This window comes from Chlorocebus sabaeus, chromosome 16 (genome assembly GCF_047675955.1).
Source record: "Chlorocebus sabaeus isolate Y175 chromosome 16, mChlSab1.0.hap1, whole genome shotgun sequence".
Taxonomy (NCBI): Eukaryota; Metazoa; Chordata; class Mammalia; order Primates; family Cercopithecidae; genus Chlorocebus; species Chlorocebus sabaeus.
In genome coordinates this window covers 16,248,803-16,267,254 of record NC_132919.1, presented here as the reverse complement: position 1 = coordinate 16,267,254, position 18,452 = coordinate 16,248,803, and the positions used below count along the sequence as shown (strand labels likewise).

Genomic DNA, 18,452 nt, shown 5'->3' with positions numbered 1-18,452 from the left:
GGTTTGTTTGTTTGATTAGGGCTCATGGTTTAAAGTCTAAAGCACTTTCCCACTTGTTATCTGAGCCCATGAAACTCACTGCTGGCTTATCATCTAGCCCTGCTCACTGCATCTCACCATGTCCTCTCTCTGAGAAATCTCTCTCGAGTCCTAGTACGAATGCTTATCTCCTAAACAGCTGAATTTTTTGTATACACTGAATACTGCAAATGGGGTAATTGACTTTATTCATCTCTTTTCTGTGGCCACAGAAATCTTGAGGGCCAACTTTGCAACCCCTGTGGCACATGGACAAGACTTTAAGGAATGAGTGCTGTGAATCAGTGTGCCTCCAGATTCACCATCTTCTTCCCCTTACTCTTACTTCCTTCATGTATTTTATACAACTCTCAAATCTTTGGAGAAGGAGGATAAACATACATAATATGAAATGCGTTTGTTCTTCACAGTCACCCGATTTTACTGATATTTATTTACATTTTACCAATAAAAATAAAATGCAAGCTCAAAGATATGGAGTGACGTAGAGTCATAGAAACATAGATGTGTTTCCTGTCCCCTAGCAAAGTGCTTCTCCTGGGCCCCTGATCAGCAGTGTGGCAGGCCTGTCCCAGCTACTGAGGAAGGAAAGGAGCAACTTGAAGGGAAGGACTTATTTGATAACCTTCTTCTAAACATGCTTAACACTCAGACTGAAGCAATGCAATATGTAAAGTTGGAAATGACCTCACCAACCATTAAGTCCAGCCACCTCATTTTACTGAGCCTGGGAAGTGGTTTGCCCAGCACTACAAGGTTAAACTATGGCAGAGGCAGAATTCAGGAATCCTAGTTCTCCATTCATTATTCTCTCAGATGTATGTGAAGACCAATCCAAACTGAAGACCCTCCTTGTCCTTAAATTTTACATCACTTGGTGGAAGATGCTATAGTTTTACCCACATACTCTTTCTAGGCAGCTTTCCCTGTTTCCTTGACTGTGGAAAGAGGGGAGGCTAGACTGTTCTCCCGTGAAGGCTATTCAGTTCCTGGTCCAGCCAGCGGCCACAGCGTTAGAGGAGACATGCTGCTAGTCGCATTAGGTCCCTTCAGATTCAGGAAAGAAACATTCCCTGGTTACAGTCTGAAATACAAATTTTTTTGATGATATATAGAAAAATGAGACAGCCCCGGAGTGGTCTTTCCAACCACATGGTTACTCTGAGGCCTTGAGCTTCCAAGACTAGCATGGACAGCAAGCCCCATGGAGAACTGGAAAAATGGTCTCACCTCATTCTGGATGCACACTGAGCCTGGTGATTTCTCACCAAGAATTTACGCTGCACCAGAGAAAGGATCAGGTCAGGTCTGTTGCAAACATACTAAGAGTACCTCCACAGGCAGGGGGCTGGGGCACTTGAGATTGAGTCACCTGGTCCCATTCCTGGTCCAGTCACCACTGAAGTGGGGAAAAGCAGAGAAGGCATCATTCTGGATGGAAAGAACCCAAGGAGACAACTCTGTGTAGATAGAACTGCCTGGGACCATTTTCCTCAGAAGAGGCTGGAGTGCCACAGGCTCTCAGCACGAAGGTGGGCCACTGTGCTTCAGATAAAATAATTCATGGACATGCCACAGTCTTCTAAAACCTTTTTCCCCACAGTCATCTCTTGCCTGCTAAATTCATTAGACTCATCTTAGCCCTCAGCCATCTTCAACTTTCTGTGGCATTTGGCCCTGCCTGTCCCTCATTGCAATGCTGCTTTGGCTTATATGGCACCAGCTTGCCCTCCTCACTCTGGCCTTTCTGGCTACTTCTCAGTCTCTTCCTGTCTTCCCTCCCACCAATGGCCCCTTGATCCCCCTGTCCCCAAGACTCGCTCCCCAGGCCTCCTCAGCACAGCTTCCTCTGTGGCTTTAAGGACTATAAGCTCCATTTCCAGACAGGTGCCTCCAGCTCACTGCTTTCCCTGGTTATCAGAATATCCACAGGGCTTTGCCCAGAGTACAGAACAAGCCACTTCATTCTCAGGATCCCAGAAATCTTTTTCAGGTTTTTCTTTTCTTTTCTTTCTTTCTTTTTTTTTAAGACAGAGTCTCACTCTGTCACCCAGGCTGGAGGGCAGTGGCGTGATCTCTGCTCACTGCAGCCTCCGCCTCCTGGGTTCAAGCTATTCTCCTGCTTCAGCCTCCTGAGTAGCTGGGACTACCAGTGCATGCCACCACACCTGGCTATTGTATTTTTATTAGAGATGGAGTTTCACCATATTGGCCAGGCTGAGTTGAACTCCTGACCTCGTGATCCACCGACCTCGGCCTTCCAAAGTGCTAGGTTTACAGGTGTGAGCCACCGCACCTGGCTCCTTTTTCAGGTTTTTCTACCTCTCAGGCTCTGCCAGGCAGTCAGTTCCATGAGTTTGTCAATTCTCTCTCAACTTCTCTTCTTTAACCCCTGTTCCCAAGAGTCTCTGTTCATATAAGTATGTGTGTCTGTGTTGCCGGGGCTACCTTCCCAATCCTTCTCTGCCCCCAGATTTCTAAACAACAAAGTGGGGAAGAGACTTGGAGCTAATTGCAGTTGACACTCCCCTCCTCTTAAGGTGGTGAGCACAGAATGACCCTCACTGTCAGAAGGTAGGTGTGGGGGAGCTCAGAAAGGAGAAAGGAAATATCAGGGAAGAGCTATCAGTTAGCATTGTAAAATATTCCCTCATCATACTCACATTACAATTTCAAGAGGAAAACTATGAAGAGTCCAGCATAGTTATCTTCATTCTCTAATGGGCAAAGCTTGAACCAGGGTACTTCACAAGCCACAGACCAGCCTCTGGATTGGCTGTCCCTGGCTCAGGTGCCCATCCGGATCCCTTCAGCTGTTGCCAGAGGTATGGGATCCTGGAAATCTATGCAGTGATTTATGCAAAAGAAACCACCTGGAAACTCACATGGAGGGGGACCATGGGCATGGCAGGCTTTCCTCTGAAGGCCCCTCCTATTACCTACAAAGGAAATGATTCTTATGCGTCTCACTCTTGTCCTTTCCCTCCTCCAGGGCCCTGCACTCAGAAGGGAAGTTACCTAAAGGTAAGGCTTGTTCCTTTTGCAAAGGGCCACAATATACTGTCCTTCTGAGAAACTTATGAGAGGGAAATTTGCAAATCCACGGAGAGCTGCCCTCAGCCGAGCAGAGGCAGTGGTTGGGGAGGCCGCCAAGCTCTTCCTCACTTACCTCAGGGTACCTGGCAAATTGTATCTGCCAGCAAGTGCCTGCCTGCAGGGCCACCTCTGGATGAGTGGGGAGGCCAGGTTTGCCCCTCACCTGTCTAGCTTTTTCACAGGGTGGATGTTTTACACCTCGGTATTCTTCCAGTCTGAACTCAATCCCATCCCCCCACCAATTAGGCAGGTTGTAAATGACTGCTGGATGCTTGATGGATCAATCTGCCTCAGTCAGGAACTCTCCCTAACCCACAGAAAGTATTTGACCCCACCTGACCATTTACTGCATGACCCCCATGCTTAGCCTCTCTGGGCCAGTTTCTGGGGTGGTCTGTCATACCTCATAGGAGCGATATGAAGATTCAATGCATGAAAACATAAGTAGGTAGTGCCCTTTCTGTGTGGGATGACTGAAAAGAGCTTACCAAGCCATGATGTCTTTGGTACATGACTATAGTTCGTTTGATTCTTTTTTTTTTTTTTTTTTTTTTTTTTTGAGATGGAGTTTCACTCTTGTTGCCTAGGCTAGAGTGCAATGGAGGATCTTGGCTCACTGCAACCTCCACCTCCTGGGTTCAGGCCATTCTCCTGCCTCACCCTCCCCAGTAGCTGGGATTACAGACATGCACCACCATCCCTGGCTAATTTTTTTTTTTTTTTTTTTTTTTTTTTTTTTTTTTGCATTTTTAGATGGAGTTTCTCCATGTTGGTCAGGCTGGTCTTGAACTCCTGACCTCAGGTGATCCACCCGCCTCGGCCTCCCAAAGTGCTAGGATTACAGGCATGAGCCACTGCACCCAGCCATTTGATTCTTATATCAATCCTGTGAGACGGGCAGGTCTCACACTATCAACACAATTTTACAGATTAGAAAACTGAGACTCAGGCTGGGTACGGTGGCTTACACCTGTAATTCCAGCACTTTGGGAGGCCAAGGCGGGTGGATCACGAGGTCAGGAGATCGAGACCATCCTGACTAACACGGTGAAACCCCGTCTCTACTAAAAAATACAAAAAATTAGCCAGGCATGGTGGCAGGTGCCTGCAGTCCCAGCTACTTGGAAGGCTGAGGCAGGAGAATGGCATGAACCCGGGAGGTGGAGCTTGCAGTGAGCCAAGATCATGCCACTGCACTCCAGTCTAGGCAACAGAGCGAGACTCCATCTAAAAAAAAACAAAAACAAACAAAAATACCTGAGTCTCAGAGAGGTTAAAGGACTTTGCCAACCCTGTCAGTTTTTGACTGACAGAGCTAGAACCAGGTCTCTAACCTCCCAATATAGTAATTCCTGTCTCCTTCACCTTTCCTTTGGCTTTGAGGTAGCCAGATCTCAACCTCTAGCAACCAACCTTTTTTTGGTAGGGCACATGGCAGGGTAGAGGGTAGCCAGCCAGGTCTTCTGTGGCCCTTTTACTCATTCTAGCTGCAAGAATGATGGGCACAGAGCAGCTTTGGTACCACAGAAACACCTGGCAATGCTGTGGCCACTGTCCTGCCCTGCCCTGAGCCACAGGGTAGAGGGAGGACGCTCAGGAGAAAATCTGGCTGGAGACCTCAAGGCTCATCACTTCTCCCTGTCTCCTTTCCAACCAGGGTGTTCTGTGCTCACACTTCAGTCTGTGAATGTGCTGCGCAAGTACATCTCCCTTCTGGATTTGCCCTTGTCTCGGCTTCATACTCAGGATGTCCTCTTTGTGCTCAACAGCAAAGAAGTGGCACAGGCCAAGGTGAGGATTGTAAATTCCGGGACACCCCAACTCAGATCTCTGCCCCAGACCCCTTGTCTCCTCAAAGCCCCACCTCTGCAGAAGCCCTAATTGAAGGCCTTCCACAGTGGTTCAGCATCTGTCCCTGAGAGTTAGGACTAGGCCAGCTAGATCTTGAGAGGCATAGAATTTTCAATGACTTTAGCCTTTTTTTCTAATTATAAAAATAATATATGCTTTTTCTAAAACTAAGTAACACATGCTCATTGCAGAAAATCTTGAAAAACATAAAAGCATCAAAAAGAAAATAAAAATAGGAACAATTACCTGCAGCCTCACCAATCACAGGTAATCCTTGTTAACATGTTGGGCTACATCTTTCTACTCTTTTTTTTTTTTTTTTGAGACGGAGTTTTGCTCTTGTCGCCCAAGCTGGAGTGCAGTGGCACAATCTCAGCTCACTGCAACCTCCACCTCCCGGGTTCAAGCGATTCTCCTGCCTCAGCCTCCTGAGTAGCTGGGATAACAGGCACCCGCCCCCATACCTGGTTAATTTTTTGTATTTTTAGTAGAGCTGGGGTTTCATCATGTTGGCCAGGCTGGTCTTGACCTCCTGATCTCAGGTGATCCGGCCACCTTGACCTCCCAAAGTGCAGGGATTACAGGCGTGAGCCACTGCGCCCGGCCCTACTCTTTATATATTTATGGTGTGTAGGTGTAAACGCATTTCAGATGGGATCACACAGTGTCTATTTAAAACCTGCTTCGGCCGGGCGCGGTGGCTCACGCCTGTAAGCACAGCATTTTGGGAGGCTGAGGCGGGCAAATCACGAGATCAGGGGTTCAAGACCATCCTGGCCAACATGTTGAAACCCCGTCTTTACTAAAGCTACAAAAATTAGCCGAGCATAGTGGCATGCACCTGTAGTCCCAGCTACTCGGGAAGCTGAGGCAGAAGAATCGCTTGAACCTGGGAGGCAGAGGTTGCAGTGAGCTGGGATCACACCACTGCACTCCAGCCCGGGCGACAGAGCTGATTCTGTCTCAAAAAAAAAAAAAACAAAACCTTCTTTAACAATATGTTATGGGTTGGGCACAGTGGCACATGCCTATAATCCAAGTACTTTGGGAGGCCAGGATGGGTGGACTGCTTGCTAGGCAACAGAGCAAAACCCATCTCTACAAAAAAATTAGCCAGGCATGGTGGCACATGCCAGTGGTCCCAGCTACTCGGGAAGCTGAGGCAGGAGGTTCACTTGAGCCCAGGAGGTCAAGGTTGCAATGAACCCTGATCACACCATTGCACTCCAGCCTGGGCAACAGAGCCAGATCCTAGCCAAAAAAAAATCAGAACTATTTATTATGAACATTTTCTCCTATTTCATTTAGTATTCAAATAGCAATGGCTGCCAATTACTCCACTGTATGTATATACCATAAGATATATCATGAATCCCTTACTGTTGGACATTTTGATTTGCCATTTTATCACTGTTATACATGGAGCAATGCTCCCAGCTTGAGGTTAAGGAGAATTCAGACCTGCCAGGAGCCTCTGTAAAGAGCCTAGGGGAGGCCAGGCGGGGTGGCTCACGCCTGTAATCCTAGCACTTTGGTGGGCTGAGATGGGCGAATTGTCTGAGTTCAGGAGTTTGAGACCAGCCAACATGGTGAAACCCCGTCTCTACTAAAATACAAAAAAGTAGCCGGGCGTGGCAGCATACATCTGTAGTCCCAGTTACTCGGTAGGCTGAGGCAGGAGACTTGCTTGAACCCGGGAGGCAGAAGTTGCAGTGAGCTGAGATCACGCCACTGCACTCCAGCCTGGACAACAGAGCGAGACTCCGAGTCTCCGTCTCCAAAAAAAAAAAAAAAAAGAGCCCAGGGCAGACTGCAAGAAGGCTATATGCAGGTTGAGGAAGAGCTAGGCCAGGTCAGGCCATCCTAGGGAAAACTCTTAGCTGTCCATGGAGCAGGTGATTGAGTGCCATCAGAGTTAGGGAGAGGGTGGGCTGAGGAGAATTGTTCCCCAGTTTGTCTCCAGGTACATCACCCTGTAGACTTAAGCCCCCCACAGAGAGACGGGTAGCACAATAAGTGAAAGAACCAAGTCGGGGATTGTGGCTCGTGCCTGTAGTCTCAGCTGCTTGAGAGGTTGGGGTGGGAGGATGGCTTGAGCCCAGGAGTTTGTGTCTGCCCTGGGCAACACAGCTTTATTAGGAAGAAGGGAAGGGGAAGGGGAAAGGGAAGGGAGAGAGAGAGGAAGGAAGGGAGAAAGAGAGAGAGAGAGAGAAGGAGAGAGTGAGAGAAAGAAAAGGAAAGAAGGAAGGAAGGAAGGAAGGAAGGAAGGAAGGAAGGAAGGGGGGAGGGAGGAAGGGGAAGGTAAGGAAGGAAGGGAAGGAAGAGAGAGAGGAAGGGAGAAAGAAAGAGAGAAGGGAGGGAGAGAGAAGGAGAGAGGAAGGGAGGTAGGGAGGGAAGGAAAGAAGGAAGGGAGAGAAGGAGGGAAGGAAGGAAGGAAACAAGGAAATGAGGGAAAGAGGGAGAGAGAGAGAAAAGGGAAGGAGGGAAGGAAGGAAGGAAGGAAGGAAGGAAGGAAGGAAGGAAGGAAGGAAGGAAGGAAGGAAGGAAGGAAGGAAAAAATCTAAGTGAATAGAAGAAACTCAGGATGATTATTTTGGTTTTGGGGTTTTTTTGTTTAGCTTTCTTTTCTTTTCTTTTCTTTTCTTTTTTTTTTTGAGACGGAGTCTCGCTCTTTCGCCCAGACTGGAGTGCAGTGGCCGGATCTCAGCTCACTGCAAGCTCCACCTCCTGCGTTTACGCCATCCTCCTGCCTCAGCCTCCCGAGTAGCTGGGACTACAGGCGCCCACCACCACGCCCGGCTAGCTTTTTGTATTTTTTAGTAGAGACAGGGTTTCACCGTGTTAGCCAGGATGGTCTCGATCTCCTAACCTCGTGATCCACCCGTCTCAGCCTCCCAAAGTGCTGGGATTACAGGCTTGAGCCACCACACCCGGCCTAGCTTTATTTTCTAAATTTTATTTGAGATGGAGTCTTCCTCTGTTACCCAGGCTGGAGTGCAGTGGCACAATCTTGGCTCACTGCAACCTCCGCCTCCCAGGTTTAAGTAATTCTGTCTCAGCCTCTCCAGTAACTGGGACTACAGGTGCACACCACCATGCCCAGCTAATTTTTGTATTTTTAATAGAAACAGAGTTTCACCATATTGGTCAGGTTGGTCTCGCACTCCTGACCGCAGGTGATCTACCCACCTTGGCCTCCCAAAGTGCTGGGATTACAGGCTGAGCCACCGTGCCTGGCGATTTTTTTTTTTTTTTTTTTTTTAGATGGAGTCTTGCTCTGTCGCCCAGGCTGGGGTGCAATGACATGATCTCAGCACACTGCAACCTCTGCCTCCCAGGTTCAAGCGATTCTCTTGACTCAGGCTCTCGAGTAACTGGGAGTACAGGCACATGCCACCACGCCCAGCTAATTTTTGTATTTTTAGTAGAGGCGGGGTTTCACCAGGTTGGCCAGGCTGGTCTTGAACTCCTGACCTCAGATGATCTACTCACCTCTGCTTCCCAAAGTGCTGGGATTACAGGCGTGAACCACTGCACTGGGCTTGTTTTTTTTTTCTTCTTTTTTCTTTTTGAGACGTAGTTTCGCTCTTGTTGCCCAGGCTGGAGTGCAATGGTGCGATCTCGGATCACTGCACCCTCCACCTCCTGGGTTCAAGTGATTTTTCTGCGTCACACTCCCGAGTAGCTGGGATTACAGGCATGTGCCACCATGCCCAGCTAATTTTGTATTTTTAGTAGACACAGGGTTTCGCCACATTTGTCAGGCTGGTCTTGACCTCCTGACCTCAGGTGATCCATCCGCCTCAGCCTCCCATAGTGCTGGGATTACAGGCATGAGCCACCGTTCCCAGCCCATATTTTCTGAATTTTCTACAGTAAACCTTTGTACCTAGTAAGAGGCACTTTGCTAGGTACTGAGAATGCAGCGTTGAGGACATATCTTGTTTCTTCAATCGTACATTAGTTTTTGTACTTTATTATTTCTGTCCTACTTTATTTATGGTTTTATTCCCTTCCTTCCTTCCTTCCTTCCTTCTTTCTGCTCTTTCTTTCTTTATTTCTGCTGTTATTTATTTATTTTTTTGAGACAGAGTTTTGCTCTTGTTGCCCAGGCTGGAGTACAATGGTGTGATCTCGGCTCACTTCAACCTTCGCCTCCTGGGTTCAAGTGATTCTCCTGCCTCAGCCTCCTGAGTAGCTGGAATTACAGGCACACACCACCATGCCTGGCTAATTTTGTATTTTTAGTAGAGACAGGGTTTCTCCATGTTGGTCAGGCTGGTCTCCAACTCCCGACCTCAGGTGATCCGCCCGCCTTAGCCTCCCAAAGTGGTGGGATTACGGGTGTGAGCCACTGTGCCCTGCCGTATATGTGGTCTTTTTATTGTTAATTTATAATTTAATTGCTTTGTGGTCAGTGAATGGTTTTCGTAACACTGATTTTTTTTTTTTTTTTTTTTGAGGTGGAGTCTTGCTCTGTTGCCCAGGCTGGGGTGCAATGACATGATCTCAGCACACTGCAACCTCTGCCTCCTGGGTTCAAGTGATTCTCCTGCCTCAGCCTCCTGAGTAGCTGGTATTACAGACAGGCTGACACCACCAAGCCTGGCTAAGTTTTTTGTATTTTTAGTATAGACGGAGTTTCACTATATTGGCCAAGCTGGTCTTGAACTCCTAACGTGGTCGTCCACACACCTCAGCCTCCCAAAGTGATGGGATTACAAACATGAGCCACCGCACCCTGCCCAAAGCTGCTATATCTTTTTTTTTGAGACGGAGTCTCGCTGTGTCGCCCAAGCTGGAGTGCATTGGCACAATCTCGGCTCACTGTAAGCTCCACCTCCCAGGTTCATGCCATTCTCCTGCCTCAGCCTCCCCAGCAGCTGGGACTACAGGCACCTGCCACCACACTCGGCTAATTTTTTGTATTTTTAGTAGAGACGGGGTTTCGCCGTGTTAGCCAGGATGGTCTCGATCGCCTGACCTTGTGATCCGCCTGCCTCGGCCTCCCAAAGTGCTGGGATTACAGGTGGGAGCCACTGCGCCCAAGCTCTGCTGTATCTTTTTAGCAGATTATTTATCTTATTTATTTATTTATTTTGAGACAGAGTTTTGCTCTTGTTGCCCAGGCTGGAATGCGATGACGCAATCTCAGCTCACCACAACCGCTGCCTCCTGGGTTCAAGCGATTCCCCTGCCTCAGCCTCCTTAGTAGCTGGAGTTACAGGCATGCACTACCACGCCCAGCTAATTTTGGATTTTTTTTTTTTTTTTAGTAGAGATGGGGTTTCACCATGTTGGTCAGGCTGGTCTCGAACTCCTGACCTCAAGTGATCCACCCGCCCCGGGCTCCCAAGGTGCTGAGGTTACAGGCATGAGCCACTGCGCCAACCAATTCCTCTTATTATCTTATAAGTTCCCTCTTTTGTAATGGTTTTCCCTTTATCTTCTATTTTATTTTTATTTATTTATTTTTTTGAGACAGGGTCTCGCTCTGTCGCCAGGCTGGAGTGCAGTGGCGATCTTGGCTCACTGCAATCTCCACTCATTGCAATCTCTACCTCCCGGGTTCAAGCAATTCTCCTGCCTCAGCTTCCCGAGTAGCTGGGATTACAGGCACCCACCACCACGCCCCACTAATTTTGTATTTTTAGTAGAGACAGAGTTTCTCCATGTTGGTCAGGATGGTCTTGAACTCCCTACCTCAGGTGATCCACCTGCCTTGGTCTCCCAAAGTGCTGCAATTACAGGCATGAGCCACCATGCCCAGCCTTAATTGTTGTATTTTTAGTAGAGATGGGCTTTCACCATGTTGGCCAGGATGGTCTCGATCTCCTGACCTCGTGATCCGCCCGCCTTGGCCTCCCAAAGTGCTGAGATTACAGGCGTGAGCCACCATTCCTGGCCCATATACTAGCTTTCTTTCTTTTCTTTTTTAATTTTAATTTTATTTTGAGACGGAGTCTCATTCTGTCACCAGTCTGGAGTACAGCGGTGCGATCTCGGCTCACTGCAACCTCCGCCTCCTGGGTTCAAGTGATTCTCCTGCCTCAGCATGCCAAGTAGCTGGGATTATGCGTATGTGCCACCATACCCAGCTAATTTTTATATTTTTAGTAGAGACGGGGTTTTGCCATGTTGGCCAAGCTGGTCTCAAACTCCTGACCTCAGATGATCTGCCTGCCTTGGCCTCCCAAAGTGCTGGGATTACAGGTGTCATCCACCACGCCTGGCCTCCATATACCAGCTTTCTTTAGGTTAGTATCTGCATGGTTTATCTTTCTCTTTCATCCTTTTATTTTCACCCTTTTCTTGTGATTTTTAGTTGTATTTTCTGTAAGTGGCATGTAGTTGGATTTTTTTTGAGTCCTGCTATGAAATATAGCGGATATATTTGATCTATTTTTATTTGTAATTACTGCTATATTTAGACATTTCTACTATCTAATTTTGTGTTTTCTGTTCAACACTCCCCCCACCCCCAATTCTTTTCCTGCCTTCTATTAGTCAAGTTTTCCACAGTCTCTCTCCCTTGTTTCTCTCCCTGCTGTTTGTGGTGGCCCCCTACATTTTTAAAAATATAATTAAAATTTTTTTTAGAGATAGGCTCTCATTCTGTCTGTCACCCAGGCTGGTGTGCAGTGACATGGTCATAACCCACAGAAGCCTTGAACTCCTGAGCTCAAGAAATCCTCTGACCTCAGTCTCCCGAGTAGCCGCTGCACCTGGGCAAATGTATTGAATTATATAAGTAATTATTATGTATAATTACAAGTAATAATTACACAATTATTAAGATGTTTAAAAATTTTAAAAAGAAAGGCTGTGCACATTGGCTTACGCCTATAATCCCAGCAGTTTGGGAGGCTGATGGTCAGGAGTTCGCGATCAACCTGACCAACATAGCCAAACCCCGTCTCTACTAAAAATACAAAAATTAGCTGGGCGTGGTGGCGCATCCCTGTAACCCCAGCTACCTGGGAGGCTGAGGCAGGAGAATCACTTGAACCTGCGAGGCGGAGGTTGCAGCGAGCCAAGGTTGCGCCATTGCACTCCAGCCTGGGTGACAAGAACAAAACTTTGTCTCAAAAAAAATTAAAAAGAAAAAATTAGTCTGGGCATGGTGGCTCATGCCTCTAATCCCAGCACTTTGGAAGGCCAAGGGAGGAGGATCGCTTGAGGCCAGGAGTTTAAGACCAGCCTGGGCAACATAGCAAGACCCTGTCTCTACAAAAAAATTTTTTTTTTAATTAGCCAGGTGTAAAAGGCCAGGTGCAGTGGCTCACGCCTGTGATCCCAGCACTTTGGGAGCCCGAGGTGGGCAGATCACAAGGTCAAGAGATTGAGACCATCCTGGCCAACATGGTGAAACCCCATCTCTACTAAAAATACAAAAAATTAGCTGGACGTGGTGGCAGGCGCCTGTAATCCCAGCTACTTGGGAGGATGAGGCAGGAGAATCACTTGAACCCGCGAGGCAGTTTGCAGTGAGCCGAGATCGTGCCATTGCACTCCAGCTTGGGCAAAAAGAGCAAAACTCTGTCTCCAAAAAAATAAAAATAAAAAAAAAAATAGCCAGGTGTGGCAAAGCCTATCTGTAGTCCCAGCTACTTGAGAGGCTGAGGTAGGAGTATCATTTGAGCCCAAGAATTGGAGACTGCGGTGAGTCATGATCATGCCACTGCACTCCATCCTGGGCAATAGAGTGAGACCCTGTCTCTAGGAAAAAAAAAAAAAAAAAAAAAAAAAAAATATATATATATATATATAAAAATAAATATATGTACTTTGACCCGATAATTTTTATTTCCATAATTTTTTTCAATCCTACTCCTTCTGTATATTGTTATAATTTTATGTTCAGGAAGTGAACAAAGATGTGTCCAGAAATTTATGTCCAAGGATTTTCATTAGAATAATTTATAATAACCAAAATAGGAACTAATATTCACCAGGTGAATGAGACAGTACTATATAATGAATAAAATTACAGTTTTGAAGGATATATAGTGAAAATGCTCCAAAAGAGGGGAAAAAGCAGAAATACAAAATTGCACACATAATTTTGGACACATCTAAATAAATTTTTGGACACACTACATAAATAATTTCTATAAGTGTCTATCTTAATGAATGCTGAAAGTCATTGAAAGATTAGGGCATCTCAGTATATGGGCCATGTAGGCAGCATGATATGGGAAATCCTTGTAACTTGGTAACTATTACAAGTAGACAAATCAAGTGTGATTGGACTACAACGTTCTCTCTCAATGTTTTCCTAAATATTTTTTTCTTTATTACAGTCTTCAAAATTTTCATTTTATTCTGTGATCTTACACATCCATTTTGTTTGATGGTAAATTTCCTTTAAAAATTATAGTTGGAGGCTGGGCACAGTGGCTCACGCCTGTAATCCCAGCACTTTGGGAGGCCGAGGCAGGTGGATCATGTGGTTAGGAGATCGAGACCATCCTGGCCAACATGGTGAAACCCCATCTCTACTAAAAATACAAAAATTAGCCAGATGTGGTGGCACGCACCTGTAATCCCAGCTACTCGGGAGGCCGAGGCAGGAAAATAGCTTGAACCCAGGAGGCAGAGGTTGTGGTGAGCCGAGGTGGGGCCACTGCACTCCAGCCTGGCAACACAGCAAGACTCCATCTCAACAAAAAAAAAAAAAAAGAAAGAAAGAAAAAGAAAAAGAAAACATTGTAATTGGGCCGGGCGAAGTGGCTCACTCCTGTAATTCCAGCACTTTGGGAGGCCGAGGCAGGTGGATCACTTGAGGTCAGGAGTTCAAGACCAGCCTGAACAACATAGTGAAACCATGTGTCTACTTAAAAAACAAAAATTAGCCAGGCGTGGTGGCAGGTGCCTGTAATCCCAGCTACTCGGGGGCTAAGGCAGGAGAATCGCTTGAACCCAGGAGGCAGAGGTTGCACTAAACCGAGATTGAACCATTGCACTCCAGCCTGGGCGACAGAGTGAGACTCCATCTCAAAAAAGAAAAAAAAAAAATTATAGTTGGGCTGGGTGCAGTGGCTCACACCTGTAATTCCAGCACTTTAGGAGGCTGAGGTGGGTGGATCACTTGAGGTCAGAAGTTCGACACCAGCCTGGCCAACATGATGAAACCCCATCTCTACTAAAAATACAAAAATTAGGTGAGTATGGCAGTGGGAGCCTGTAATCCCAACTACCCAGGAGGCTGAGGCAGGAGAATTGCTTGAACCCGGGAGGCGGAGGTTGCAGTGAGCTGAGATCGTGCCACTGCACCCCAGCCTGGGCGACAGAGACTCCATCTCAAAAAAAAAAAAAAAAAAAAAAAAATTCATAGTTGGATTTCCTGTTGAAATAATGCTGCATAATATTTACTCAATAATATTCTATGGTGATTGTTCTGCCTCAATTCTCTTTATCAGTTAAAGCTTGGTTATCACAGGTGTGTTTATGTCTTTAAAGTCATGTAGGTTCTTTTTCTTTTCTTTTCTTTTCTTTTTTTCTTTTTTTTTGAGTTGGAGTTTCACTCTTGTTGCCCAGGCTGGAGTGCAATGGTGTGATCTCAGCTCACTGCAACCTCTGCCTCCCAGGTTCAAGCGATTCTCCTGCCTCAGGCTCCCAAGTAGCTGGGATTACAGGCATGAACTCCCACACCCGGCTAATTTTGTATTTTCCATAGAGACGGGGTTTCTCCACTTTGGTCAGGCTGGTCTCGAACTCCTGACCTCAGGTGATCCGCCTACTTTGGCCTCCCAAAGTGCTGGGGTTACAGGTGTGAGCCACTGCACCTGGCAAGTCATGTAGAGTCTGACAATGAATATAAAAGGGGTTCTTTACATAAAAGTTTGTGAAGATATTAGCTTAGAGAGGCAAGTTAATTATGGTACTCAGAGATAAACAGGCACATCCTTTTATGTATATCTAGTGAAGTCAGTTGCTGTAATCTATTCTGTTTAAAAACCGAACTATACTAGGTCTGAATAACAAGATAATGTACATTTCCCCTAGAAGGTGGGAACGACAACTCACGCCTGTGTGCCATTCCTTGTTTTCTTCTTCTGACAGTGATTGTACCTCCGAAATGACCTAACTCAGAGGAATTTGGGCATAGTGTACTAGCATGTACTAGGTTGCTTCCCATGAAACATCCCTGTCTGTGTTGTACATTTGAGATAGTAGCAACATGATTAAAAATGTGGACTGTAAACGGCCAGGCGTGGTGGCTCAGGCTTGTAATCCCAGCACTTTGGGAGGCCGAGGCGGGCAGATCACAAGGTCAGGAGACCATCCTGGCTAACGCAGTGAAACCCTATCTCTACTAAAAATACAAAAAACTAGCTGGGTGTAGTGGCGAGTGCCTGTAGTCCCAGATACTCGGGAAGCTGAGGCAGGAGAATGGTGTGAACCCGGGAGACAGAGTTTGTAGTGAGCCAAGATTGCGCCACCGCACTCCAGACTGGGTGACAGAGCGAGACTCCGTCTCAAAAAAAAAAAAAGAAAGAAAAAAGTAAAAAAAGAGAAAAAAAGAATGTGGACTGTAGAGTCAATCAGATGGCTCTGGGTTAAAATCTCAGCCAGCTCTACTACCTACTAGCTGTTTGAGACTGACGAGTTTCCTCATCTATTTATTTTTTAAAAAAACAGTAATAACAGTACTTGATTCACAGGGTTAACATTGAGATGATGCATGTGGACTGTTTTGCCAGTTTTCTGGCATCCCATAGTGAGTGTTGTAGCTACCGTGAGCATTGTGTGTTATAATCACAGGGAGTAAGTAGGACATATGAAAGCAGGGGCCATGATAGGAGGCCAATCCAGAGAGGTTCGTGGGTTACGGGAAGAAGACAGATAAGGCTATAGCATGAAGCATATTAGTGCGAGGAAGGATTTAAGGTGAGGAGGCCAGATCTGAAAGTAATGAAACAGCTCCAGTGCAAGTGTTTCATAACTCATTCTCTTTGATTCTTCTAGAGAGCCATGTCCTGCCACCGCAGCCAGCTCCTCTGGTTCCGCCGCCTCTACATTCTCTTCTCCCGGTACATGAGAATCAACTCACTGAGCTTCCTCTGAAGCCTTGAAGGGTTTTCAGATCCAAGGAACAAAGGGGAAAATAGACAAAGGTGTGCAGGGGACCTGGCCTAGCACTGGCTTATTTGCCTGAGCTCAAGGAGACCCCCGCTGGAGCAGCCTCTGCAAAAGGGAGCCCATGTAGGCCAGGGGCTGTCCAAACTCCAGCTTCTTCCCCTGGGAAAAAACCCAAAGAACCAAAAACAAACCACCCCAAGGATAATAATAGCTACCCTGCTAGCTTCTCAAGTTCTTGTGAATCACAATTTACATAATGACACAGTATATGTGGAACACCTAGCCCAGTGCCTGGGCAGGTCCCTATTATCATAAATGAATGTAAAAGTGCTCTAAAAACACTCCACAGATGTGACTTTTACATTGTTTCCAAAGTAAGGTCACCAAAAACATATACATAAAATGCAACAGTGTGTGTTGAATTGGTTCAATCATAATTCATTTGATTTTTCTTTTATCAGAATGCGGGTCTAGGAAAAACTTGCCCTATTTAACAGCACAGCTGTTGACTGAAGCATCCAAGTACCAGTCACTGGGGTGGGCACTGTTTTATACAGAGACAATTACAAGGGCTCTGCCCCAAAGAGCTTATAATCAAATATGTCAGCTCTCAGTCTTTTTGGAGAAGTAGGAAATAGGAAGATAAATCTGAGACTTAAAAAAACACAAAAGATTCAAGAACCCGCTGTCTTAAAATTGTCCTACAAACAAAAGCACTCTGAAAGCTCTGGCTTGGAAACTACTCTCAGAATCCAGCTAATGGTCCAGGGAAGTGGCCTGAGGCAGGGAAGCTCAGTGGTGAAGAGCACAGGCTGGTAGCCCTGTGATTGAAGCCAGAATGACCAGCTGTGTAACCAAAGGCAAGGTGCTGAACCTTTCTCTGCCTCAATTCTCTCACCTGCAAAATGGGAGATAACAACGATCCCAACCTCAGAGAACTGAACAAGATAATACATGAAGGTGCATGTCGAAGAGTCTCGCATGCTCTGCTGGGTAAGTATTCCCTCCACCTGCCACAGGAAACACTGAATTGCTTCTCCATAGCTGCAGGTTAGAGACCTGCTTGTTCAGACTCTCTACCTCAACTTGCCCCCGCTTTGCTTAGTGTCACCATTATCTTGAATGCCTCCTAGGGGCCATATAAGACTAATAGAGCTATTAGGCCCTGAAGCTGGAATCAAAAATGCAAATCTGGTTATGTGATTTGTCTACTTAAACTTTGTCAGTAGCTCCTAATAGCCTTCATGTGAAAGTGTGACCAGAAGCACGTTACTAACACTGACTAGAGTGCAGTAGGAGAGTGTGGTAGGACAGGCTGACCTCTGCCCTGTTACTAGGAAGACAGACACTGACCCAGCCTTTCTGAACAGCAACTCTGCTCAGAGCTTTTAAAATATGCATACTCTATGACCTAAGGAATACTTAGAAAATCAAAATTATATACGCACAACCTGGGCGCAGTGGTTCACACCTGTAATCCTAGCACTTTGGGAGGCCGAGGTGGGTGGATCACTTGAGGCCAGGAGTTCGAGACCAGCTTGGCAATGTGGCAAAACCCCGTGTCTACTAAAAATATAAAATTAGCCAGGCATGGTGCCACGGGCCTGTGGTCCCAGCTATTCAGAAGCACAAGAATTGCTCGAACCCAGAAGGCGGAGGCTGCAGTGAGCCAAGATCGCACCACTGCACTCCAGCCTAGGTGACAGAGCGAAACTCTGTCTCCAAAAAAACAACAATAATTATATACACAAGATCATCATTGTATTATTTATAATAGCAAAACTGGGAAAATCCAGTGATGCAATTGTGTTTTGTAACAAGGAAGAACGTTCACACCATATTAAATTTTTAAAAGGGTTAGGAATAGCACAATCCCATTTTTGTTGAATAAATATATACACAAGTATACAAATAAATAAATACATATATATCAAAAGATATATATCCAAAAGATAAATACTAGCTGGCAAGGTAATCTTTCAACAATGAACATTTATAATTGTAGAGGACTTTGTTGTTACTGTTTATGGATCATTTGGATGGGAGAATTTTGATATCATGTGAAGTTTTTAAAAAGTGTGTTTATAGGCCTGGCCGTGGTGGCTCACTCCTGTAATCCCAGCACTTTGGGAGGCCGAGGCAGGCAGATCACAAGGTCAAGAGATCAAGACCATCCTGGCTAACATGGTGAAACTCTGTCTCTACTAAAAACACAAAAATTAGCCGGGCGTGGTGGCGAGCGCCTGTAGTCCCAGCTACTCAGGTGGCTGAGGCAGGCGAATCACTTGAACCTGGGAGGCAGAGATTGCAGTGAGCTGAGATCACACCACTGCACTCCAGCCTGACAACAGAGCGAGAGTCCATCTCAAAGAAAAAAAAAA

General features: G+C 46.2%; 1 protein-coding gene across 1 annotated transcript in view; it reads left to right on the top strand.

The window, feature by feature from the left end:
• Positions 1–16,493, top strand: part of PIGL (phosphatidylinositol glycan anchor biosynthesis class L) — a 109,412-nt gene extending 92,919 nt beyond the window's left edge. Inside the window, exons 5-7 of the mRNA XM_037987827.2 lie at positions 3,032–3,063; positions 4,793–4,926; positions 15,958–16,493. Coding sequence (XP_037843755.1) covers positions 3,032–3,063; positions 4,793–4,926; positions 15,958–16,056 — 265 coding nt within the window. The 3' untranslated portion in view covers positions 16,057–16,493. The remainder of the gene's footprint in view (positions 1–3,031; positions 3,064–4,792; positions 4,927–15,957) is intronic.
• Positions 16,494–18,452: the final 1,959 nt, after the last annotated feature.